Raw genomic sequence first — 27,615 nt, 5'->3', positions numbered from 1 at the left:
CCCACGCCCCCGTCTCCTCAGCCTAAAGGAATCCGTGCTTGTGATGCCGTGGGAACAAGTGTGGCCTAAGACCCTCTTTGAGCTTATATTCTTCTGGCCTTTGTTGGAGCAAAACAGTTCTGTGTATTTTCGATGTATGTTCAGTGAGGTCAGCACACATGTTAAAGATTATAGATTGCTTTCCAGTGGGTAAAGACCCTGTATTTTTTAACTTGGGTGTTTGAGTAGGTGACCAATAAGTGGTTCAGGATGCTTCCAGAGACATGGGTGCTTGACCAGAAGCTGGTTCTTAGAGTTGTCATCTGTTAATCCTGGTGACTAAAGTACACGTAGAACTAGAAAATACTACATACTATGCAGCTGGTAAATTTTTTTATTAGCTAAATATCTCACTGGCCTAATTTACTTTGTCCTTTTCTTTTGTAAATGGAGAGTCTTTGATTTGTACCTAATACAGAGTATCTGTTAGGTCAAATAGTAAAACTAAGTTTTTAGATACTATTTATAGGATTCATTTTGCTGGGTGATTTAAATTATATGTTTTGTTGGAAATCATTTTAAAAAATAGAATGAAATTTTAACTCATTGTGTATATTGGTAATCCATCAGATAACTAGTGACTTATTTTTCTATGGTATTTGTATTGGAATTCATCAGTTAATTTTTTTTATTCTTAGTGCGAGAAAAGAGGAAGAGCAACCATTTAAACCATGTAAGTAAATAGTTGAAAAGTTAAGAAATCAATAGTTCCATTAAAAGCGTGTCTGCCATGATTTCCTAAAAAGTATAATGGATCCAATACTGTTAGCATTGACCTCTTATTTATAACTTTTCTGACTCTCTGGTTCCTAATTATCAAGTATATTCAGAAAGGTTTTTGACTTAGTAGTTCCCTTTTTTTTTTAAGGGTCCTGACATTTAAGTTAAATTTCAATAATATGGTTATAGTATAAAGATGGACCTCAAATTCTTTTGCCTTAAATTTTTCATCTTAGTTTTTAACCAAAGTAATAAAAGTGTAATAGGTAATTTAATTTTTAGCACTGTTCATTGACCTCTTGGCATAGCAGGTGACATCTTAACTTCCTCATCCACTGTGATTTTATTTCCCTCCTCCTGTTCCCTTTACATGCATCAGTTTTTATTAAATCAGAATCACTGTTTACATTATTATGACTAAGCAAGTATTGTTCACTGCTGAGCCATATAGTTCTCTGTGCTGCCTCCTTGTGCACCTTTCATTCTTTTTCTTTAATATTAATGAAATCTAAGCACTTCTGCACTTCTCAGGATGATCCAGTTCTGCTTTTTCTAGCAAACATGATCTCACACAGCCAAACACGGTTGAATAGCTCCCTGGCCAATCTCTCTGTTTTCACAGTCTTCATTTTTTTCTGTGGAATTAATTTCCTGACTATATTCACTTGCCTGTTTTTTAACAGTTATTTTTTCCCCCAAATGTTGTAACATTTGTCACATGCGTATCAGAAATATTTTCCATCCACAAAACCACATCTGTTCCATTTCTTCTTGGAGACACTTTTTGCCGGCCTTTTGTCTTCCTACCCCCTGCATGCTAGTGTTTCCTAGACGGGCTCTGTGCCTGTTTTCCTGGGATGTCTGTGTGAAGTCACCTGGGATCTCACACCACTGCTCTCTTGTGTTGGATCCCCTATGTCCTAGATTCTGTTTCCCTCTGTCTTGTTATACTCCCTTGTTTTCCTGGAGCATGTTTTCCTGGAAAAAGGCACATGGGCAAAAATTCTATCAAGACCTAGCCTCTAAGAGACTCCTTATATTTGATAAAGTGTAGAATTCTAGGTTGAAACTAATTTTTGCAGTAACAGAGAGGTTTCCCTCTTGTCTTCTGATTTACAGTGTTGCTCTTAAATCTGTTGAATTTGATACATTGTATATTACCAAATTAGTCATTTCTCCATTCCTTCCTCCTGTGGAAGCTTCTGTGGTTGTGGGGTTTTGAAATTTCATAATATGGCTTGATATAGACCTTGTCATTCTATTTGGGACCTTTAAACTTACAGAACATCTCTTCTAGTGAATTCTTTTATGTGCATCTTTGGTATTTTCTTCTTCTTCTTCTTTTTTTTTTTTTTTTTGATTCCTGACAGTCAGATGTTGAAAATTTTAGAGCAATATTTTTGCACAGATTTTTTTTCCCCTCCTGTTTTCTGTTTTGTCTTGTCCTACTTCCTGGAGGTTTCCTTGACTCTGCTGTAATCCTTCTACTGAATATATTGTTTTGTCTACCTTATTTTTATAGAGTTCTCTTCCATCCTTTTATTCTTTTTTTCACTGATGCAATTTCTCATCTTTCTGTAGATGTTGAAGATTTTTTTTTAAGTTTTTATTTGCTCCTCCATTTTTATCATCCCTATCGATTGCTTCTTCCTGTTTTGATCTCTGACTTCTTGGAGGTTTCCCTCAAATATGTGATGGTCCCTCACTGTCTGTTAAGATCTAATTGGAAGCATCACTTTGCGAACTCATTAACTGATAGACCTCACTGCAAGGATTTGGTGACCATGCCTCTGAATTCTGAACCTGCCTTGGGTTCTGTGAGACAAATTGGTTTTGTTCCCATCCCAGTTACTCTGTAGGTTCCAAGGTTGTGCTTCCTCCGTTCTGCCATGTCAGTTACCACTCCTTTATCTAGTTTTTTCATCTTTCAAACATCAAAAATCATCTGCTGTTTATCCTGTCTTGGGTATAGCTTTTTAAAAAAATACTTTTATTTCTAATGAGATGGTATCTCTGAAAGAAGGGGGAAAGGAAGTAGATTTGTGGTTAGTCCACTCAAAGTTGGATTTATACTTTGAATATAAATTCTAAGTTTAAAAGTTTTAATTCAGTATAATTAACGATACTGATTCAGACAATACTATTATACCTATAATTAGAATACTGTACATTTCTACTAAGGCCTTGATTAAGAATCCTATTCAAACTACTCATCCTGCCACATTGTCCGTTAATGTGCAGTAATGTAGATGGAGTAGTTTGCACTAATGCACTTGTTGTTTTAAAGTCAGACATGACTCTTTTGCAAGCCCACGGACTGTAGCCCACCAGGCTCGCCTGTCCATGGACTTTTCCAGGCAAGAATACTGGAGTGGGTTGCTATTTCCTTCTCCAGGGGATCTTCCCGACTGAGGGATCAAACCCACGTCTCCTGCATTGGCAGGTGGATTCTTTACCCGCTGAGCCACCAGGGAAGCCCCACACTAATAGAGTATTACAAAATTTTAGGTAAAAGTCTTAATAATTATTAACAAACACATCTAAAACTTGTGGAAAGGGGAGGAAAAAAGTGAATTTCAGCTTAATTTTTTTGATGGGTTAAACTCATAGAGGCAATAGGCAGGATGGGAAGATTCACTGGGTGGGGGCAGAATTTCAACAGGTGCTTGACTTTTGATGATAAGTTTTTTGGGGGGATTGTTACTTATTAGTCTTCCAGTATGATTATTTTCTAGTCCCTGCCATTAAACCTGAAGTTTACTAAGTAAGCCTTTTCCCTTCTTGTAAAGATTGTAAAAGTCTCATCTGTTCTGTCCTTAGCTCTGAATGATGGTAAATACTCTTTGTTCAGTGAACATTAAACTATCAGTGGTGGGTTTTGCTGTTTGATTTTTATATTTGCATTTTATATCATTAATCTTTGTCAGTGTAGTTTATTGAGGTTTTGAGCCAGTGATGATAAGGCTTTAATCATAAAGGACAGTTAACTTAAATTTTAAAGTGAGATGAGAGGAAAGTAAGCTGTTGGCAGCTAATATATCCAGGCTTTGCTCAGAGGCTTTAATTCTGCCATCCTTTAGTGAATAGTAGATACCAAAAGTTTGAATCATTTCAGGAGTAGGCCTGGAGAAGTGTTCACTGTTTCTTTGGTAGTATCTAGCCAGTAGTCTGTAGGTTGCTGATAGACTAAATGAGCCCCCATAGTCTGTAGGGCCACGTCTAATTAAACTTCTTAAATGTTTCAGCACTAATACTTCCAAAGATAAACAGATATAATTCATAATATAGAAAAAGTTTTAATAGAGAAAAATGGGATAAATATCACCCAAAGCCAGAGCTCTACCAACTAGTATGTATTTTGATGCATTTTCTTACTATTTTTATTCCCCTCATAGATTTTATAGTTACTATGTGTAGCGCATCATACTCTTAACAGTAGTGACCTTTTAAAAGATAACTTCATTTAGAATATAAGCATTTGAATAAATGTTCAGTTTTCACGCTGTGTCTCTTTGGAGATTCTAAAATTACACATTAACCAGATAGCTTAAGGAATATATGAGTTTCAGTTTAAATCATTACTAGCTTGAAGGAGAAATTCCTCCAAATAGTGGTACTTTTCAGGTATGTTCTGTCTAGAACGTTTTGTTAATGAAAGAGTAAGTGGCCTTGCCATAAAATACCTAGAAGAAGCAGAATGGTGGTTTATACACCATTTGGATAGTTCTTCTTATTGGCTACTGGCAGTGTTTATTTAAATGCTCTGTATTTTAAAGAAACATCGACTAGATTTTCTCCTTGTTTTGCCTTTGATGTATTTGTGGAGGACACTGATAGAGTGTGACAGCATGGTGAAAACTACTTCATATTAATAGGAGGAAGGAAGGCTCATCTGAATTAGTAAACAAAACCCAACAAAACCAAGTGTTAAAATTGTTTGTGTTCTGTGGTATTCAAGAATGCTATTACTTTGAGCTACTGACAGTGACTGGGATTTGATTATTGGCCTTTGCTTAAAGGAAGAGAATTGTCCTAACATAGTTTAGGCTATTTTAGTATTTGACTATGGCTGTATTCTTGGGCTCTTCACAAATAAATGGATACTTCTAAAGTGTTTTAAAGATAGCTTATTCTCTAGAGGGTCTCACAAAGTTCTTTGTCACCTATTCAGCACCACTGCAGATAGTTCTAATGTGTGTCATTAGTATGATTTACCTTCCAGTTGTAATTGATCTTAAATAATTTGTCAAGCGCTTGCTGAATCCTAATTTGTCCCAGATTCTGTGCTCAGCAGCGGGAGTAGGAGGAGGAAGAATCTTCCGTAACCTGGAGGAGCTTGCTTGCTTACTTAGGAAGGGGATACCAAGCAAGCAGTTGAGACCATGTAGCAAGTGGTGAATTAGATGTGTAAGTGTGCAGAAAGGGAGAAATTCGGTGCTGTGGCTGCTGGCCGAGGTATGCTGGAGGTGGATGGGGTCAAGTTTGCTGGGACCAGGAGGAAGAAGAAGCCATTGCAGGCACAGAGCAGCATGCGCAAGGCAGCAGAGTGCCATGATGAGTGTCAGATAACACGTAGAGTAGAATTAATAAAACTGTGAAATGAGTGGGAAGTATTCTCTGAGGCTCTCACTTGTCTAATATATGGCAGTCTTACTTAAACATGAAATGAGAAATTAAATTCTCAGAGCTGCTTTATCTGTGTGTTGGCTGTGAGAGAATCTTAAAGCTGTACCCTTTTGTCCTCCAGATAAGGAAACTGAGGCCCAAAGAGATCTATGGCCTCCAGGTCGCGAGTGATAGAGCAGCCCTGGCATGCCCAGACGCTTGTTTCTCACACTGTCTCCCAAACTATACATTTATGATTGGCGTTCATTTACTGCAATGAAATGCTCTCACATCGATATTATATAAAGCAGTGCGTTTTATTGTAGTAAATGAATAGAAATAGAAATCTCCCCTGCATTTCATTGCTTAAGGAAGAAACACTGAAATCTTCCTATACGCTTTCTGCATTATTATAAAGGCAATTTATAATAGGTGCTTGCCAGGTTCATTTGTGGGTCCTGTATCAAGGGCAGCAGTTTATACCACATTTCTCAGATCTTGCCTGTGGAAGTTAGAGTGCAGAGGTTTCCCATGGAGCTGCACGTGATGCAACACTCAGCAGTTGATGGAGTGTAAGGAAAATCTTAATGCTTTCTCGTTGACATTTTAACCAAGGAAAAAACACACTTTTATAGGTTTAACTTACTGTGACATTTTCTTCTATCTCCCTTCCCCTTCAGGTATCTCCAGGGCAGCTTACTAAAAAGTATAGCTCATGCTCAACCATATTTCTAGATGACAGCACAGTCAGCCAGCCTAATCTTAGAACCACAATAAAATGGTGAGTACAACTAGGTTGCCAAGGGCTGAGTGACAGACCCCCTTCTTGCTGAAAGCATCCTAGCCATACGTAATTTCATTCATTTGATTTGTCCTTTTCAGTGATCAGGTTAAGAAACTGGTGTCAACTATATGTTGGTTTCAAAGACCTAACTATGAGTCTTCAGTTTCCATTTTTATCATAGAGTACATTATAGAAGGGAAAGTCAGTTAGCAAGTAAGAAATCCCAGGAAAAATGTAACTCTTGTTTGGTGCATTTCTGTTGTTAAGATAGTGTTGAACATAATGAGAAAGAGAGGTACCTTTTTATTGTATGTTTCTAGAAAAAAGTATGTCTTTATGAGTTGGGAGTGTCCTATAATGAATACTAGTTTGAAAGCTAACATGAGAAGAAGGAACAGCTTGTCCCCTACTGGCACCAAAGCAAATCTGCAGTTAAATTTAATTGGACTTGGTCAGATTTATCCCACCCTGCATTTTTTTCCTGCAGTGTTTCTGTATGAAGTTTTACTTCTTCCTCTCCCCCAAAGAGGGGGAAAATATATCAAAACTGCTTTAAGGGGGGGGGCATACTCTCAAGCTTAATTTCTCCATAGATGAAATTTGTTCAACTGAGATTTTAACTTAATAGACACATTTAATTTTTGTTTATATATGTGTATCTCCGACACACTGTATCAATCAAAGCAGAGAACAATAAAAGAGATGAAGTTTCAGAAGCAAGGCTGTGGTCAGGCTTATACTTAAGAAGACACGAACAGTGTTATGATGACAAAAACTATTCCTCCATTTCTGGAAGCCCCTTATAGTCCGCAATTGGAGATGCACAATTCAGAACGCCCTAATGATGGGGAACGTTCAAGTTTATTTAAGAGAGAGAATTAAAAACCCAACAGGATGCAGACCTTCCTGCCTCCGTTGGAGTTGTCCATTAACTAATGTCTCCTCAGCATATGAATGTTGACTTTCCAGAACAGTTTGGGAAATGCTACTTGAAAATATTAGTATCCTTATCATTAATTTTACTTCTGTGTCTTAAATATATAATTAGCTTATAAATTTAATTTCATTTTTAATGTGCAAGGCTTTTTATTTTTTAGCTATTTAAATGATCAGTAACTTCTAACTTTAATTAAAAACAACCAGTTCACAATCATAATAATGTAACTTTCTTATAATACTAGTTTTGGTCAAATCGTGTTTCAACAAAAACTGAGCCCCATTGCTCTTCAAAGTCCTGAGTTTTGGCACTTCTCTCGAAATAACTGAGTGTTTTTATTCAGCCAAGACACTAAATCTGTGGGTTAAAAAACTACTCTCACTGTGGCTAGATTCACAGCTGCTTTTGAATTCAAAAGAGCCTGATATTCCAGTATATAATTCAGAAGTAGTTTTAAAGATCAACCTTGCTCAGATGAGTAGGTTTCATGCTTTTTATTCTCAAGCTAGTCTTAATGTTTGGAAATACAGTAAATTTTTATCTGATTAAGTTTTAAAAATGACCACTCAGCACATTCGTTATTGGTGAAATAAAGGTTTACTGAGAAAATTAGGGCAAATTGGCTTTTAGGAATGATTTTGAAAAATACCATGGGATTAGTTTTCAGTGGGGTAGGTGAGCCTTATTAGAATCACCTATGAACTTTTTCAAGATGTATGTCTCTGAACACATGAAATCCACCTTTCCTCCCTACCTCCAAGACACAGAGTCTGTGGGTCTGTCTGGCTCTCTGTCTATCCCTGTGTCTCTTTCACACACATGCACACACTCCTTTTGACAAGCTGGGGAATGATGTGTGAGGCATGGTTTTATAGACAAAAGCATCCTGAGAGATTCTGATCTTAACCCTAACTCATTCATTCCTAAACTTGGCTGCACGTTGCAGTCACCTGGGGAGCTTTAAATACAATCCTGTTGCCCAGGTTGTACCTAATGGAGTTAAATCAGAACATTTTGAAGCAGAAGCCAGGCAGTGTTTAAAGCGTCCTGGGTGATCCCAGTGTGCAGCTGAGCTTGGGGACCACCCTGTGCTTCGAGGGTAGGAGAAAGAGAACTACTTCTGATAATTCGTGGGACCTTGAGTAAGTCAATTTTTAGCCTTGATTCCCTTATTTGTAAAATGAGTTAAGTGTCGTATAAGGTTCAGTTGCCCTTTTTATCATGTAACTTTTAATTCTGTGACTTTAAAATCAATTTGAAGAAACTTTGAAGCACTATAGAAGTATCCATCTTTGATGCTAACAGTGTTACAGGCCTTTCTGCAAATGCTGAGATTCTATAGACTAGTTACAAAATTCAGATTTGCCTTCTCTCAATTATTTTGAGTTTCATTTTAGATACTGAGAACAAAGGGAAGCAAATAACTTAACCAGAGAACCCCTTAATTGCCTAATACACAGCATCTGTGAATAACTTAGGGCTATAGTAATGTAAAAAGTATCTGAGGACTTGTATCTATTGGTTAGTTAATACTTTATTTAAAGTAATGTGGAAATACTTGTCATTAATAGTGTACTGTGCTGTATTGTGCTGCCTTATTAGCAGTGCTTATTTCAGGATAACTAGGCTTATCATCAATTTGTGACTATAAAATTTTGCTATTAAATTTTCTAATAATTATGTGTGAAAGTGATTTAAAATCCATTTTATTTGGTATGGAGCACTTATATTACTTACTTTTAGAGAAATAATGGAAAACACACATGTTAGGGGGATACTGAACTAAATCAACTGAAATGTAGTGCTTAACAAAAAGCCACAAACAAAATCTGCTGTGCATATTATATTTAACCATGTGGATAGATGATATAACTTGTATGGGATGAAAGATTCTGTGCATAGAAGGACAAATGACTGGGGAAATATATAATAATTTAATCAACCCAAACATGTCTTCTAAGAGCACATCTAGCATTTTGGGTCTCCTAATTTTGCTAAAAGCCAAAGAACCTAAAACATGGGGGATAGCACCTATGGGTACTGCTCTGAATTAGAGGATGTGGGGGCCACTGGGCATCTGGAAGGTCTTACCTCTCTGCCACCCCTTTTGAAATGTCTTCAGGCCTAATGTGATAAAAATCAATTATTATATTTTTTTCCTCCACAGTGTGACCTTAGCAATATATTACCACATAAAGAACAGGTGAGCTCTTTTAAAACCTATCTTGTTATTCTAGCTAATTAATTTACACAGTATCAAGTTTAGTGTTAAGTAATAACTATAGACAGTATTTAGAGTAAGCTTTTACTGTTAGAGTGCTTTTATTAGAGTATTGAAGTGAATCATTTATTTTTATTTTGGGACTCTTAATTCTTTAAGTTTTATGTGGTTTATATGGATATTTACTGTGTTAGAAATTGAAATTTAAAATTTAAAAAATTAAGTCCATTGCATGTTAAACAGGCTTTCCTTAGCACTATTGAAATTTTGAGCTGGATGAAGCTTTGTTGGGGGGTGCTGTCCTGTGTGTCGTAGAGTATTTCACGGCACCCCTGGCCTCTGCTCTCTAGGTGCCAGTAGCACATTCCACTGCTTTCCACAGTAGGACAATGAAAACTGCCTGCTGAGGGATGAGATCCCCATCTGGTTGGGGACCCGTGTTTACCATAAGTCATTTTTTTTAAATGAAAAATAACCATTTTCCACAATAAAATAGTGGAAAGAAAAGTATCTCATTAATAGGAGACAGTTGATTCTCATATCAACACTGTCTTCAGTCATCTGCTTTGAAGAAGCAATATGAAGATCCAGCCACATGCAGACATATAGGTGGGAAAAGGTGAATTTTTAAAGCCTTGAGATAATTTGGCATATTCTCTGATACGGTCCCCCAAATCCACATGTGCTAGTTCATTAACTTAGTTAAGATGGAGTTCCAAGTCATTATCAGTGAACTTGAAGTAGATACTATGTTAAATCAATGCCCATTGATCTGTCGTGCATAGAGTGGATGTTTTTATCTGTACATGATTTTATATTATACATTGTCATTTGCAAAGTATTGGTTCACATTCCTTTAGACAGTGTCAAAAACTCACTCTTGTTAGTATCACCACCAATCTTATCAGAAAAGTCTTTAAGTATTGAGAAATCAAGCTCACCATAAATAAAACTCACGCTAGAAGGTACACGTTTTCCAAAAATCCTGGTATTTTTAGTTTGATGGTTTGAATTTTATCATTGGCAACAAATAGTTTAGAGTTTTCTTTGAAGTGACAGGCTCACTTTATTCATTTTTGAAAAAATGACTGTCGGTGTTTCATGAAAAAAGTGGTTTAAACATGGTGTTCTAGGAGAAAAAAAGTGACTTACCAGTAAGTTACAAGTGTTCTTCCTTAACACAGCCATATTTCAGTATATACAAGTGTTTAATGCATACTTTACACTTACTCAGAATATGAAAAAGAAGAGTAAAGGTTTAAGAACACTTAATTTTTACTCTTTCATCAAGGATGTTCTTGAGTGAAGCAGATTTTTTACATGCATTTGGCCAGGAATAACTGAATGACTTCTAATTTAGTTTCATACCACTGCCTTGATTGACACTCAGAAAGGAGCAATTTTACCTACTTTTGCTTTTATACAATCATAGTTAAGTGTCACACAGTGTAAAGGCAGGTGATGTCTTGGTATTCTTATAAAAAACAGTTTTGACTTCTTGGACTTTCAGGCTTTCTGAAGAGGGGCCAGGGGAGATTCCCAGAGGCCTACAGACCACATTTGCAGAACTGCTGTTTAAATGGGCACAGTGTAGTAGTGTGGTGGAATTTAAAATAAAAAGTCTGGTTTCTCTTAAAAGACAATTAACATTTTTAACTCAGATTATTTAAAAGAGACAAGAAATAACAATATAAATATATAATTATATAGATATTTATATATAACTTTATATATTATATATAATTTATATGTTATATATTATAACATGTTATAATAAATATAAAGAACAAAAGGGGGGAAAAAAACAAAAAGTATGAATCTCATATTTACATTCATTGAAGTTAGAAGACTTTATTGCCCACTACGGCCACTTTATAAAATGTTCTTGTATATTCCAGTGTGAGGTTAGTGCAGTGAAAATGTATTGGTCTACTAACATTGCCTGTTAGAAGGGGTCTGTGCAGGTAAAGGCAACTCTGGCTGATTGTAGAAAAGATTTCATGCAACTTGGTGTGCTGAGTGTAAAATATGTCAGAAAACCTTTCTAAGGGCAGAATCCAGGAGAATATGTAAAACTGTTTGCTTTATTGAAGGTTAAGCTTCCTCTACTCCTCTCTCTACTCTTAGCAGATACTTTACTAAGCCAGTAACTCCTGAATTAATTTTTAAAATACACATTCTTATTTTATAGAGATGCCAATAGATCCTTGGATATTTTTGATGAGAGATCACATCCACTCACAGTAAGTGTCACTTTTATTGAAGTTGTATTTTTCTCTTATTACAGTTGTGTTTATTTCATGCTTATTTGCTTTGAAATTACTAGAAGAAAATTACTGCCTCCAGCTCGAAGCCAAGATTGTCTTCCTTTTAAGTTTTCCTCCCCCACCCCATGTTATGTCTAGTCATTTTACCAAAGGCATGTTGTGTCAGGGGTGTGACTGATAAAAACCAAGTTGCGCTTTGTATGATGAGTGAGCGGGTAAGTAAACATACCCAAGTAATAGAAAATATAGCTTTTTAAAGGATGATTTTCCATAGCATCACATGATATAAACATTTCCTAACAAATATGTAAGACTTCTAAGGAGAACATTTAAAAAGTGTTTTAAATTTTAAACTAATTAAAATGACAGGGTTTTAAAATTCACTTCTTCAGGTGCTCAGTAGACGTGTGACTGGTGAGTGCTGTGTAAGACAGCAAACTCTTAGAGCCTTCTGGTTACAGGACACTGGAAAGGTGTTTTCATAGTTGACTGCAGAAAAGTATGATGACGTGCAATGATCAGCAAGATTTTTGAGCCTAAAAATAGTTTGCATTTGGTTAGAATTCTTTGGGAAGAAGGTGAAAATAAATTTTCTGAGGTTGTGCCTGCATTTTTCTTTAATGATTGGTAGTGAGTACTGAATCACTATGGTACTTTAGGATCCCACTGTTTATATTTAAAAGACTACAAAACATGTCACTTAGTCAAAATTATTTTAAGTAGCACGTGGGCCCACTTATGAAGATTGCTGTATTGAGGGTTACTTTTAAGTATTTTTCTTCATTGGACACTTATATTGTGTTTTTTCTTCTTTCAGCGAGAAAAAGTTCCAGAGGAGTACTTTAAGCATGACCCTGAACACAAGTTCATTTACAGATTTGTTCGTACTCTTTTCAGTGCCGCACAACTGACTGCCGAATGTGCAATAGTGACTTTGGTAATATATTTTTCTCTTTAGTATAAGAATCTCTAGAAACTTTTTTCTTGTACAGAAGGCATAGGCTTGTTTTTCAGATGAAAGTAGGTTCCTGAAATAATCATCAGAACTTTATTAAAGAGAAATGTATCAAAAGGAAGTAAAATGTACAGATTTGAGTTTTAGTAATCATAATGATTTAAAATGTTGCCACTGCTTTTCTCATCACAAAACAATTGGTGTTAAAGGCAGCAGGAGAGACTTCTGGTTTCTGCTTCCACACCTCAGGACTCATGCACACACAGGGCACAGAGGTACACACTGACAGGGTGTGCCGGGTGGCAGGATGGAGGCAGTCACTCAACTTTCTGGGCCACGGCAGGTGCAGATTCAGTGTGTTTCTTGTCTCAGGCTGTGTTGCCTAGGCAGTTCTAATGTGTGTCTTGATTGAGACCGACTGCCTTCAACTCCCTTTTCTTGGACGATAATGTTAACCACTACTGTCCTCTGGTGCCTGCGTGTGAAGGTACCCAGGATTGGGGTGTTAGTAGTGCTTGGAAAAGCTTTACTCAAGTTAGCCTGCCAAGCTCCAGCTGGGTAAGGACCTTTGTGTCATCCATACTGAATTCCTATGGTAAGATTTTATCATTTGAATAATGAGAAATAATCATATTCAGCTGAGAGGTAGTTGGGATTGCCTAACTCCTCCCTATAGCAAACCTATAGGGGAAAGTCAGCTGCATGGTCTGGAGGGAAGGAATACGTCCACCACTGCCTGCTCCCCTCCAGGCAGTGTAGGAGAGGCAGCTTCTCCTTTTGCAGAGAGACCCCTCATTGGGCACCACATCAGACACAGGCCTTTTCTTGGAGCTGCAAGCCACTTGCAGTACTTAGTTAGCATGTGCTTGAGAGAGGCAGGAGTGGCGCTGGCACGTGGAGAGCTGGGAAATGCAGGAGGAGAGTATGTGGGTTGGAAGAGGGGCATTTCTTTGTAGACAAGTTAAGCCCGATGGACCTGTGAAACAGCAGAGTGACAGTGTCTAGCAGTCATTTGACTGTATGGGATTGGAGCCTGAAGCTGAGCGAGAGGCAGGGAATTACGTATAGCTGTTCAAATGCAGAGAAAGTACATTAAATAAAAATTGAGGAGATAGATCTGTGGGGACCATCAGCACTTCCGGACACATCCCCAGAGGAGTGGCTGGAGTGGTAGGCAACCCAGGAGAGAATCAGAAGAGATGCCAGGAGAGATTGAAGGAAGAGAGCATGGTGCACATGATGAGTGCTGCCAAGGAGTTCCTCGGGGCATAAATATGCACCAAATACCTACCTGCGTCACGTTTCTAAGTGCTGGGGATAGAGGAGAGTTCTTGCCTTTATGAAGTAAGTATAGCAGACATAAAGGGTGTTTGTTTTTTGTGTGTGTTAAGTTTTTATTGGATTATGGTTGATTTATAGTGTTGTGTTAGTATCAGGTGTACAGCAGAGTATAAGACTTTTTTAAAATGAGTATTTTTAAAAAGATGACTATTTCAAGTAGTAGTGAAAGCTAGAAAGAGAAAGCAAGGTAAAGGGATAAAGAGATTAGAGAGGCTTCCCTGATGGCTCAGATAGTAAACAGTCTGCCTGCAGTGCAGGAGACCCGGGTTCAATCCCTGGTTTGGGAAGATCCCCTGGAGAAGGGAGTGGCAACCCACTGCAATATTCTTGCCTGGAGAATTCTCCATGGACAGAGGAGCCAGACGGGTCCATGCGGTCACACAGAGTCGGACACGACTGAGCGACTTAACGCATGCATGCTAGAAAGACCTGGAAGAGCCTCTTCACAGAGGTGAGATCTGAACCAGGACCTGGCTGGGCTGAGGAAGATGAGGGGCGCTGATCCCACAGGCAGAGGGGCAGAGCACAAGGCACTGAGACAGGACCAGCAAGGTGGCCACTGTGATCAGAGTAGGGAATGAGGGAGAGCACGGGTGATGAGGTCACAGGACGATGGCATCTCACGCAGGGCTTCGTAACGTGAGGCCACAGACATTATCTGTTTGATGGGAAAGCCCTGGCAGATGTTGAGCAGGCCTGGGAAGTGTACTTAATCTAAGAGGCTCTCCTGACTGCTCTGGGGAGAACAGACTGTGGTTGGCAGTCAGTGGAAGCAGAGAAGTGAGGAGGCAGCGGCAGTGATACAAGCCAGAAGAGACGGACAGGAGGGCAGCGCCGTCAGGTGACCAGCGAAAGCAGAGATAAGCATTCCCAACAGATTGGAGTCAGATAGCTCAAGTGGAGGTTTTTGGTCCCGGCAGCCAGGCGTGTGGCAGTGTCTTCAGCTCTGAGGGCAGGCCTGGGGAGGGGGGCGCTGTGATGAAGAGCTCTGGTGGTTTGTTACGAAGGCAGCAGTGACTCTGCCTGAGTAGTTTCGGTGGAGCAGTGGTGGCCAGGGGCAGACTAAAGTGGGATGAGGAGAGGATGGGTCATGAGGAGCCAGCCTCAGGACATTTCCTGAGGGAAGTGTTCTAACGGGGGGTGAGGGATGGGCTGAGAATATGTAAGAGAACACTGGAGAAAATCTCTTGACAGAGAGGGGGTTGTTCAAGAAGAGGTGAATTGTGGGAACAGTGTTCTGCAGAAATGAGATATGGGACTGACTTGATTCATAGAAGAGTTAGCTTCAGGAAGAAGAGATGTCACTTCCCCTGGGTCTCCCTTTAGTAAAGGTGAGAGGAAACTGAGGGATTGCCCCTAAGCTTGAACTGCCTCTATTAGTGCCATAAAGTAGAGAGGTGGACCCTGTAGGGAGGTTTGTTCTTAGTAGTGGAGCATGCTGAGTTCTCTGGGGAACAGGGGCAGAATTTCACTAAGGGTATATAATCTCAGTAACCATGTTTGAAACACAGTTGAGTTTGGAGAGCTTTGGCAGATTTGAGCTGTCAGTCTGATAACATTCTGATAAAAACTGGACGTTTTTCTTTTTGTCAAATGGCATATATTCTCTTCTGCAGAGATAACACCATCACAGCTTATGTCTTTAATCTTTACTCAGCTGTTAACTTGGTCTGGTTCTTTATAGAATAGCCATTTGACACATATAAAAGAAGCCATGAAGTCATCCCACAAACTACCTGGCAGGTTTAGAGGAGCCCCAGCGATTTAGACACTGGCAGCTCTTAACCACCTTAGAACCACACAAATTGACTAAGTTGCAGAATATGTAAGACAAATGAATTATAAAATAATGGAGATGTGAGAAATAGGGGATATGAAAAAAAAAGCTCTTTGTATGCATGAGTCTTCCTTTGAAAGGCACTAAATGTAATAATGTAAAGCTGCTTTGTACTGCCTGTCCTGCTGTGCCACACAGCAGCCACTGGGAGGCTCTCTTCACCAGCCATCATCTTCAAATTCATCCTCTGAAGAGAAGATAAAGAACTGCTCAGTCTTACCAGAGTTTTACATACTCAAGCTTTATGTAAAATTACCACGTACCGACCACCAGTATGGTAGGTACATTGCACACGGTATGCACTCAAGCATTTACTGAACGGTTGAACTGATGCTGGGCTATATGTGCTGCCTTTTACAAGTGGGAAAGTAATAACACAATGCCTGTCTTTAGAATGCCCTATGCTGAGACGTCCTTTCATTCCTGTGACCAAAACTGGGTTGGAAATTCACATGGGCAGAGTAGAAATACCAGACTAACAGAAATATCTGCCTTACAACTGTGACCTGGCCTTTGGCCTTGGCTGGCCGAGCAAAAGTCTGTAGAACCAAAGAATAAAAGACATGTTAAAAACAGATGAAATCTATCATTCCTAATAATTCTTATCACAGCCCTTAAACTGAACTAAAATCAAAGATCAGTCCTCTACTTTTGCAGGTTTACTTAGAAAGGCTTTTAACTTATGCTGAGATCGACATTTGCCCCACTAACTGGAAAAGAATTGTTTTGGGAGCCATTCTTCTTGCCTCCAAGGTTTGGGACGATCAGGCTGTTTGGAATGTGGACTACTGCCAGATCCTCAAGGACATTACAGTTGAGGACATGTGAGTTTGTAAGGTTACGGTGAACTGTCTAACCATTTTCCAATACCTCATTTGCTCCCATAAAGTTGACATCTTAAGAAATGTTACATTTTAAGAAAGGTTACATTGCGCAGAGAGCTGAATTAGGTATAAATATAAAATTAGACTTCTGTCTAGCTGTAGTATAACCATTTGTATTTCCCATCATTAATTAGTTAAATCTTGGTGTGTGGTTATTGTAATATTCTGCTTGATAAATTGAAATTACTTTTCTGGTGGTTTTTGCCAAACATTTTACAAGCTCACTACCAGAAGAACATGATGCAGTAAATAATTTCACATCTTTCTTAAAGCTGCCTACCAGGTCCAGTCCGTTTTAAGAGGCACATGTCTGGCCTTGGAAGTTAAGTGGTCACTGCTGAGGTCTTAGCACCTCCAGACTACTGAGAGGTTATAACTTCAACTTGAGTCACACATTGTACGTTTGTTTTTGCAGGTCTTTTCTTCTTTTGTAATCTGAGGTTGTATCTAAGGTTCTATTGTTACAGAAACCATGATGTACAGATAACCACACAGAGAGGTTTCAGATCTCTGTGTTCTGTCTCCTCAGCTGTTAGGAGTGTTCCCCGTGTTTAGAAATAGAGGTCTGCTGAATTAGAAAACTCCTTTGTTCAAGTACCCCAGGAAGTGTCACTGGGGCCTTACCTGGGGCACTCAGGAACCACAGCAGCACTTGATGGGGTCTTGAGTTAACTTGGGGAGTTCCTTACAGATGGCATGCTCACATGGGCATGAAACATCAGGCTTCCAGTCTGGCTGCGGGGAAGGCCCCGAGGGTGGGAGGCAGCAGGAACCAGAGAGGTATTTGCAGCAGACTCTAGAAGTGCTCACTTGACAGCGAAAATGTCCTTGTGGGTGGCATTTAGGAAAACGTAAAGGGGTACCTCTTTATTATGGTGAACAGCAGAGGACGATCAAGGTCATGGCAGGCAGTGGCAAGAGTTTGTTTTTGTTACCTTTGCCCCTGACTCTTAATTCAGAATTACCAAAGTGCATATTTACAACTGAAGCAAAGAAGCCTGTGACTAAGAGAAGGGACCAGTGATTGTTGGTAGCTGTCAAAGTGACTTTTAGTGAAAATGTCCACTTTGGTGATAAAAAGTGTCATGGTGATGTTGCTGGTAGCCACTTTCGTATTACGGCAGATAATTCGAGATGAGTAGAAGTACTTTTGGAAGTTGTAGAAACTAAAGTGACATTGAGCACCACTATCATCCATCTTTAAACTGGTTCCTTGAAGGAAGGAGAATGTGTAATCATAAGCACCAGGCCTGCCATGATGGCAGCTGAAATTTTCTCAGAACCTACAACTAAGCTGACTGGGGCTCTGGGTCCAATTACAGCATCAGAGAACATGCAGGGAAGCATGTGGGTGTTCATAGCTGTGAGCCCAATAACACTGATGGCAATGTCTAGCTACAGGAAGAAGCTAATTGTAAACAGCACTTTTCTGTGTAAAACAGAATCACCAGGAGCTGTGTTCGTAATAGGCTGCTTTTGTTTATGATCTTTGGAAACTGGAAAGCATTACAACCAAGTGTTCAAATCACATTTGTCTCATCCCCCTGCTGTTGGCTGCTGTTCGTAATGGTCTCATTTTGAGTCTAAATTGAAAAATTGGCATCTATCAGCTTTTCCTTAAAAGTTTTCTAACATCCATGTATCTTGTTTGAATATATTTCCCTTCAAAAGAATAAGTTAAACTGAGCAGCTGCTGTTGAGAAAATTTGCTGCGCCTATAAATGGCATGCTCTTCAGTCATCTAGTCATTTAAACAACAACCAAAAACGCAGAAGATGCGCATTCTGTAGGCCTAATGCTTTTCTCTTCAGTAAGTAAAGCTCTGTTAATAGACACGTTAATCCTATGAAGTACTGTATTTCCACACAATTAAAATGTATTAGTGGAAGAGAATATAAAAGGGATAGTGAAGTGCATTTATTCCTGTAGTAAATTAAGTCTTGATTAGCTGATTATCAAAACATTATCTGATTTACATTTCTATAGACTTATGGCTATATGAACAGGAAATTAATTTTGGAGGTAGGTTCAGTTAGGTTTAAAAGTTCAACAAATGAGAAACCTCTTTTCTGCTCACACTCTGCTCTCCACACAGGAGAACATCAAGCATTTGATGACTTATCCAATGGATAAAATATTAACACTTTAAAACCAGGAAACAAATATATTGATAAATAAGTCACTCTCATTTATCATTTATCATTTTTATGTAATTAACTCTTTAAAGTGATTGCTGTGAAACTGGTAAGACTTACTCTGATTTTCTTTACTTAAACATTAGACAAGCAAATGACTGTGTATGGTCCCATAGCAAAGACCTGGCTCCCAGCACCCTGCTTTCCCACTTCATTGAATTCACCCCCTGCGTGCATATGCACCTTCTGTCCTAGCCAGGGGCGACCGATTGAGCACAGGGGAAACTGCTACATCAGAGATCATATGCTCAAGTGCATTTAATCTAGCCAAGACGTCTGTTAATCCTGCTGCCTCCCATAGCTTAAAAAGTGTATCCCATCCTGTCCCAGGAACACCTTCTCATCCTACAGGGGTTAAGAGGAACAGAAACTTGCATTCTGCCCTTTGCCACAGTCCCCTGCACTGGGGCAGGGGGAGGGGATTCCCTTTCCCATCGAGTGTAGCTTATTTATTTATCTGAGATGAATCCTTGTTGCCTCAAGAGTCTTCTCCCTTCAGAGATAATAGCAGTGGCTCTCCATGGCTCCATTTGTTGCCGTGGTGATGTGCTTACTCCTTTTGTTGGCGTGTCTCTACTTCAATAAGCCCCTTCCTGTTATCGGCCCGGTGAAAATGTCTGCAAGTTCTCTAGAGCTAATAAACAGCATACATCATTCCTTTCATCTCATGACTATAGCGGGGCCTTGTGAGTGAGTGTGGAGCATGAATGCACGACTGCACTAATGGAACTCTGAAGAATGAGCCCCCGAGTCAGCAGCACGGGTGCATAAGAGGGCCATAACCTCTCCCCCCTTGTCCCAAACTCAAAGTGCCAGGATGCAGAAAGAACCACAAATAGCTGTACCTTGTTTGAACATTAGTGTATTAATCCAGCTGGGGAGCCATTATTTGTTTCAAAACAGTATTTAGAGCTGTTGTAGTGGCTCAGAATGGGGTTTCTGGAGATAGCCCAGTTGACTAAAATTGTCCTATGTTGGTTTTGTCTTGTCCTCCTCCCCCAGGAATGAGATGGAAAGGCACTTTCTGGAGCTCCTTCAGTTTAATATTAATGTTCCCGCCAGTGTTTATGCCAAATACTACTTTGACCTTCGCTCCTTAGCAGATGACAACAACCTGAATTTTCTATTTGCTCCTCTTAGCAAAGAAAGAGCACAGAACCTAGAGGTAAGACTGTGGAATCACTAACTGGGTTTTCTGTCAGCCACCAAAGCCAACATCTGTGGCTAACTTACACTAAGCAGTGACTATTAAAATGAAAAGCTGTTAAATTAACAGTTTGAAGAGCTTATTAACCCGTTGGCATCTTATTCCCTGTGTCTTTTATGGGTTAGGGATCTCCCATTATTAAAAAAAAAAAATTAGATATTCTCTCTTCTGGAACCATAATTCAGAATGTTTTAAATCAGGTTTAATCTGTTCTTAATGGTTTTCCATTTGAATCTCCACACTTACTGGAGAAGGGAAGAAGGGAATGGCAACCCACTCCAGTAGTCTTGCCTGGAGAATCCCATGAACGGAGAAGCCTGGTGGGCTACAGTCCACGGGGTTGCAAAGAGTCGGACATGACTGAGCGACTTAACTTTCATTTACATATAACCATACAGGCATAATTTCTTTATAATTGTATCCCTAAATCATATGTACATTGATAATCTACTTACCACTCGTAACTGTCTTAGCTTGCAGAGAGTGTGTGTGTGTGTGTGTGTGTGTGTGTGTGTGTGTGTGTGTCACAGTTCAGTCCCATGAGTTTGTCAGACTGTGTGTGTGTGTGTGTGAGTCACAGTTCAGTCCCATGAGTTTGTTAGACCAGAAGCATCAGTGGCTAACCTGCGAGACCGGTACTTGGAAATTACAATGTGGGTTCAGAAACTGGATGTACAAAGTACATGGGTTTTTAGTGGAAATGGGTAACATACATGGGATGAAGTAATTTGTAGTGGTGATTTGAAGAGTAGTTTGAAGTAGCTTGTGATTTCTGGTGGGTATACAGCAAACTGAAATGAATACATATAAAACTGACACTTTTTCTGGTACCTTGGTACTTTAGAATAAGATGTTTTTCCATGTTAATTTACATGCATGTGAAATAGCACCTTGTAGTGCTTCATCATCAGACCTTTCTTGCCTTCAACACACATCTACCTCATTAAAATTTTCTTAGAGTGTGTAGTAAGTAATGAAGACTGAATAGAAGTTGAATAGCTGGGTAAACACTGATTTTGCTCAGGTGTGTTCATTATGTTTAAGGATCTAGTATACAGGTAACATCATATTGCTGTTAGATGGGGCCAATTTTGGGAACGCAGTTTTTAAGTAAGTTCCTCCCTGCCCCAGCAATCTCATCATAGCCCTTCAAGGATATTACCTTAGGGGAATCAGCAGTGTAGATACAAGCTATCCAGAGTAGCAGTAACTGTGAGCCTGAATGAATGCAGATGTGTGGTTTATCAATGATGCTTTCTTTTTTTAAGGTTGGAACTTTTTTTCTCCCTAATTATAGCTATGTTCTATCTGATTGACTTTTTTAGGCCATCTCCAGATTGTGTGAAGACAAATACAAAGACTTATGCAGAGTTGCTGTGAGAAGGTCTTTCAGCGCTGATAATTTCATTGGTATTCAGCGCTCCAACGCCATCCTCTCATAAACAGAGAGAGGTGAGGAGTTGTAACATCATGAACCCCTTGTAACAATGACTGGAGAAATACCACCTCTCCTACTCAGAAACCAGCAAAGTTAGTATTTTCACCTAACAGAAAGACACCGAATTCAAGAGACTCACGGACAGCAAAGATTATGGTCATAGGAAAAAACTGGACCTTGTCAATGCAACACACTCTTCTGTCCTTTTTAATGTAAACAGAGTTACAAAAACCACTCCAAAGCTAAAAGCTCCCAACCCACCCACAGATATTTGCTTACTATGTAGGCCGATAACTGTGAACTATGTGAGGGTTTTTTTTAATAGTTTAAATTTTTAGACTTTTAAGACACTATGTAACTTTTACTTTTTCCTATTTTTCTTGCCCATATTGCTGCATATTCCTTTAGAATCAATGCAGTATTACTATTCAAACATGGGACTCCTAACAACTCATAAAGCCACTTAGGAACAGACTGTTGTAGCATTGTTAGGTTTTGAAGGATTCTTCCTCCCTACTATTTCATTGAAGCTGCTAGTCATTTTTGGCAATCAGTTTAAACCAAAAAGCTGCTGAATAACGTTTGTCATTCAGATTTTTTGCAAGCACTACTTATTAGCATATTAGCATGTTTGGGATCATAAGCAGAAAGTATGTTGTTACCTACATCTATTGGGTCCGTGCTGCGTTTCTTAACTCTAATGGTGCTTCTCATTTTCTGATGATTTTCCTCTTTGTTAAATACTTGTATTAAAGGATATTTTCATAATTCCAGCCAACCTGTTAGCCCAGGAATAAGCAGATAGTGAAATAGAAGGTGTCCCAAAAGTCTTGGTGCAATTTTAAGCTTTAATACAGTGTGCTTGGACACTCCAAGACACTGCTGCAGAAGTATAAATGCTACAGACACAAAACATCACTTGAAAGTTTACTTGAATTTCTTCTAAACTCATTTAATTTTGTAAATCTTAGATGTTAAGCTTTTAATTTTAATTTTTTGTTTCAGCCCCTCTTGAAGATGGCAAACAATGGGCTGAAACAAAAAACTAAAATTAAGAGCTTAATGTTTAAAATTTAAGGTTGGAACTTTTTTTCTCCCTAATTATAGCTATGTTCTATGTTCTATGTTCAAGTAAACTCTCAGGTGATGTTTTATAAGTTTGTAGCATTTATACTTCTACAAGTATCAGAGCTTCAAATTGCACAGAGACTTCAGGAGGATATCTTGTATCTTTATAGACCTGGCCGCCTCTTTTTAAAATAGTCCTTTGCGTGGCTGGGCTGTTTATCTGCTTGAGCACCGAAGTTTCTTTTTTCTAGGTTTGGTAAAGGAATTATGAACAGTAGCATTAATTCTCCTGTAATAAATTGGAAGGAATTGGACCCTAATAGTAGTGATAGGAAAGTGAGTGATGTGAAACAGCGTTTCTATGCTGTGTGTTGACCTGGCTATAGGTGTGTTCTGTTACTTGAGGAAAGATAAATCTTAGGAACCCTTACCTCAGGCTGTTTAAAACACAGGGTACCACTTAGCCACCAGGAAGCCCATTAAAAGACAGGGAGGTCCAGTAATCAGTCTTTTAGGAAATTGGTAATGATGTCACCTAAACTTGAAACATTAAAAAAAAAAGTGTTCTCAACTATGTAAAATCTTTCTCCTCCCACCTTCTCAAATGTAATCCTAGGAATTTTGCCTGTAAACAAAGCATTTCTGGGCCAGAAATACTTTCTCTTTATAGCAAGGCTTCGCATTATATTGAGTGCCACAGGTTCCATCATTTTTAAAGGACAGAGACATAAATGATAAATAATGGATATAAAACATTACAATCTACCACCTCAAAAAAAACTGTTTATGGAGCTTGGAGATTCAAGTATTGATTGCAGTTTTATTTTGAAAAGAATGCTACAACTTATGTGGTTTTTCTTCCTCATGTTTATATTAAAAGAAAAGCTAATAAACTCTATTTTAATTAAAATACATGGGTGCTGTGTAACTTCTCACTGTTCACATAATATTACGGTTCTGCCTAGCTCAAATGTTTTCAATCAGCTCTGACAGGCCTTAAAGCGTTTTCCGACTGATCATTCAAAAGTTGTTTTGACCGTTGCCTTTAGTTAAGAGGTAGGCATTTATTTCTTTGGCTTATGTTCTTTTCAACCAGAAGATAATTTAGTACACTTAAAACCACTGGCTGTAGTGCTCAGTGGTATAGTGCATTAGATGGCACTTTGGAATTGTGTGTTATTGTACCAGAAGGAAAAAGCACATTGGAAGATAAAAGGTAAAACACAGAAAGAAAGGAATTACAGAAATACTGTTGAATCAGAACATGAGTTATTTGAGGATTTCAAGCCATTGAACAGGAAAGAAAATGGAAGAGGAAGTAGAATTGCGGTTATAAAGAGGGTGACTTTTAAACAAGCCATGTAATATACCAAATCACCATGTTTCTTTAAGACCCTAGTCACTGCACTTGAACAATATTCCGTCACTCCTGATAGTATTGCTGTGTTTTCATCCACCTTAATTCACTACCTAAGTTCAGATCTTTTAACTTTATTCTTGATAAGCTGTTGATTAGGAGAAATGATCTGAATTAGTGCAGAAGGAGAAAAACTATTGCAAATCACTGTTACTAAGATAGTTTGTACCGTGTAATAATATGCCAGTTACTAGGCAGAAATGCTGACATATCTTGAGTGGTCAAAGGTTAAAAAAAGTTGGGGTAGGAACATTGCTTGGACATGACTGTAGCTTTAAGACAAATTAGTAGAATCACTAAAAATTGCTCTTTCAGTGTTAATTCTAGAGACAATAACATGGGGAAAACTTAAAAGATTTAAACATCACTGAAAGTAGGTTCTCATAAATACTATAAGGCATGGAAACTAGTTCCTAGTAGGGACAATAGGGTAGTTTTGAGATTTCATACCCAGGAAGGGTTTATTCCCTAAAGTACTAAGACTATAAAAGAAAACCTCAACTGAAATTTATTTTCATTTTTAGTTTTTGGAATATACTGACAGTGCAATTTTAACTGGAATACTGTGAACTGAACTTTAGAAGGAAAAGACCAAAGGTTTCAAATCTATGTTTGACCCAAATGAAATTGTCTTTTTTCTACATTAAATTCACGTGGTTCACCCTAAGACAACTTAAGGGCCCAGTGTTTCTGAGAAGTTTTTTCCATCCTGTATATCTATCATGACCCTATTCTATTACATCTATTCCTAAAGTACCCTGTATGCCCACTATTGAAATTCAACATTACTAAATCCTGGTTTTATAACAGCTCATTTCATTTGTTTTCCCATTCTATAAAATATACCATTACTTGATTTTTTTAAAGTGCTGACATCAGTATTTACTGGAAAATGATTCACTCTATATTTTAGGTTATGCAATGTTTTTGGAAGTGTTTACCTACAGCATGTAGGTTACCTGAACTCTTTCATCACACAAGCCTTCTAACCACATGTAAATGACTAGGACTGTTCCTCACTCAGAAGCTGTAGTCTTTGAGTACAGAGCTACTTGGTAAAGCACTTGACAGCTGGCATAGCCTCTCTCAGGCAAGTACTAGTTTCTATGCAGAATCTGTAGATTATACCTAGCATCTATCAAGGATTAGATCACCTAAAATCTTAACTGTCAGCCACTTACCAACCTGGCCAGCCTGACACTGCCAGGAAAAATAAAAACCGAGCAGCGCTTCAGCAAAGTCTGGTCCCTTGTACACAGGTGCAGTCTGTATGGTTTCTGAGGCAATTTACACTAGTCTAACTTAAATAAGTTTGGCAGATGAGAGAACATTTAATGTGAAACAAATTTTAAGAATACCAGTTTGTGGTTTAGGATCTCTAGGATGCAGGAGGAATCCAGAGTCAAAAGTGGTTAACATTCTTTAAAAAAGGCCCAGGTTAGGTGATTATTGTAAATGTGAAGGGAGCTAGTAATTTGAATATTACAAAAATTCAGTGACAGCCTCAGAACCTAAGGTCCTCAAGAATGTGTCCATATCTACTTGGATTGTTCTAACTTTCTCTTAAAACATCTATTCCTTCATCCTAGCATTCTCATTTCCAGCCTTTACTTCTGGCTCCCCAGACGGTGGCCCTATATTTCCTTACTGTGGGAACTGACTCCTCCAAAGGCAGAGATTCAGTGTTTGGTCACTTCCCACTGGCCTCTCTCAAGAGGATCATCTCAGCTTTACCCTCTGACTTTCTGCTGGTGCCCAATGTGGCAGTGCTTGATGCTGGTTACTACTATGATCCATTTCCAAAGCCTGATCAGCAGGTTCCAGGAAATACAGGACTTACATGGCTCACAGACTGACTGTTCCCTGAGATCCCCTTTAATCAGCTACTTGGGCCCTCCTCAAGGTGCCTGTTCCCCATCTGCTGCACTCAGTCCCCTGACCTGCCCACAATTCTAGATGTGTCTCCTCAGGCTAAGCAGCAACCCCACATTCCAAACCCCACAACTTGCTTCACATCTGGTAGGAACAGATGCCTCTCTTAAGGTAACCCCCCTCATCCAACGGAGGCAATTCCATCCCAGCTCTTAAAATCAAACTTCTATATCCACCCCCATCCCCTCCCCTCACCAATTTATTCCGCTTCAAAACTGCATTCATCTTCCCAACATGAGGATAGGGCAATTTGACCTTACTTGGTCCTTTACGTGTCCTAGTATTTCACAAGATGTGGTCCCTAGACCATCTGCCTCTCCTAGGCTGAAAGCCTGTAAGAAATGAATAGAATCCTGGAACAGATAAAGAAACTGGAAAATCTGGTGAGATCCAAATGAAGTCTGGAGTTAATATGATAATCTTGACTTAAGTTTAACAGAAGTGCTATGATAGTATGTTCATATTAGGGCAAGATGTATATATTTTCACAACTTCTCTGTAAACCTAAAATAATTCTACTAAAAACAAGCAAACAAAACAAAAAGACCCACTTCCTGGACCCTAGACTAAATGAATCTCAATTTCTGGAGCAAAGCCAGGAAATCTACATTTCAAATAGGAACCCCCAATGATTCTTACACAGACCCAAACTTGAAAACTAGTCTTTTTCTCTTCCATCCCATGCCTGAATGGCTGCTTCCTCCTCCTTTTATTGATACTTACCTTAACCTGGTTTAATCCTTCAGATCCTCTCAACTCTATAAATACTATCATTATCCCCCTTTCACAGATGAGAAAGTACTAAGATGAAAGTACTAAAAAGTTAAGTAATCTGTCTAGGATCAAGCAGCCCATGATCGATGGAGCTGGAATTTGAGTCCCTTGTCAGTCTAGCTCCCAAATCTATGCATAGAACAATTCTACTGCCTCTCATTCTGTTGGATGTGACCAATTAAAGAGCTCTGCGAGTAAACCACTAAAAAAGCATTATGACCTATTTCTCTGGCCACCTACTCTGCCCTTTTCTACTGGTGGGGAAGAAACAACGAGAAAGCATTGGGAAGATGTGTCAACTACAGAGACCTGTACGGGGAAGGCACAGTGGCTTTTCTACCAGGATCCAGCTCTATTCTCTCAAATGCCCTAATGTGTACCAATCTAACAATGCTCATCTTATTCACTTTGACACTACATTCTCTCAGGTTTGCTGAGCATCTGTCCATATTGTCAGGGAAGTGGCAACTTTAAATCAACTTATAATAGGTCCTCTGTATCCACAGGTTCTGATCAGTGGATTCAATCAACCATGGGTTGGAAATACTTGGGAGAAAAAATATCAAAGTTCCAAAAAACAAAACTTTAATTTGCGGCATACCACCAACCGTTTGCTTATACTTAAAACAGCTCCTTACTGAGGATTTGTATTAGATATTAGAAGTAATCTAGACATGACTTAAAGGATATGGGAAGATGGAAGAGCTGTGTGTATGTTATATGGAAATATTGCACCATTTTATATAAAGGACTTGAGCATCTGTGGATTTTGGTATTTGCGGGAGGGAAAGTTCCTGAAACCAATTCTCCACAAATACAGAGGGAGAATATATATCTGCTTATCTGGGCTCCCTGACTGGTGTTTAGACCTTAATGAAAGTGTCAGTTGCTCAGTCATGTCCAACTCTTTGTGACTCTATAGTCCAGCTCTATGGGCTATAGCCCACGAGGCTCCTGTTCATGGGATTCTCCAGGCAAGAATACTAGAGTAGGT

General features: G+C 38.9%; 1 protein-coding gene across 2 annotated transcripts in view; it reads left to right on the top strand.

Moving 5' to 3' along the window:
- The window catches only part of CCNYL1 (cyclin Y like 1), a 36,103-nt gene extending 13,044 nt beyond the window's left edge, over positions 1-23,059 (top strand). Inside the window, exons 3-10 of one of the 2 annotated variants that reach the window (XM_040228673.1) lie at positions 678-712; positions 6,045-6,145; positions 9,253-9,288; positions 11,498-11,549; positions 12,391-12,510; positions 16,364-16,530; positions 19,788-19,950; positions 21,318-23,059. In XM_040228673.1, coding sequence (XP_040084607.1) covers positions 678-712; positions 6,045-6,145; positions 9,253-9,288; positions 11,498-11,549; positions 12,391-12,510; positions 16,364-16,530; positions 19,788-19,950; positions 21,318-21,434 — 791 coding nt within the window. In that variant the 3' untranslated portion in view covers positions 21,435-23,059. The remainder of the gene's footprint in view (positions 1-677; positions 713-6,044; positions 6,146-9,252; positions 9,289-11,497; positions 11,550-12,390; positions 12,511-16,363; positions 16,531-19,787; positions 19,951-21,317) is intronic. The other variant, XM_040228674.1, reaches the window with a different exon arrangement.
- The last annotated feature ends 4,556 nt before the right edge of the window (positions 23,060-27,615 follow it).

Source organism: Oryx dammah, unplaced genomic scaffold (genome assembly GCF_014754425.2).
Source record: "Oryx dammah isolate SB20612 unplaced genomic scaffold, SCBI_Odam_1.1 HiC_scaffold_27, whole genome shotgun sequence".
Taxonomy (NCBI): domain Eukaryota; kingdom Metazoa; phylum Chordata; class Mammalia; order Artiodactyla; family Bovidae; genus Oryx; species Oryx dammah.
This window is presented reverse-complemented; position numbering and strand designations above follow the sequence as displayed.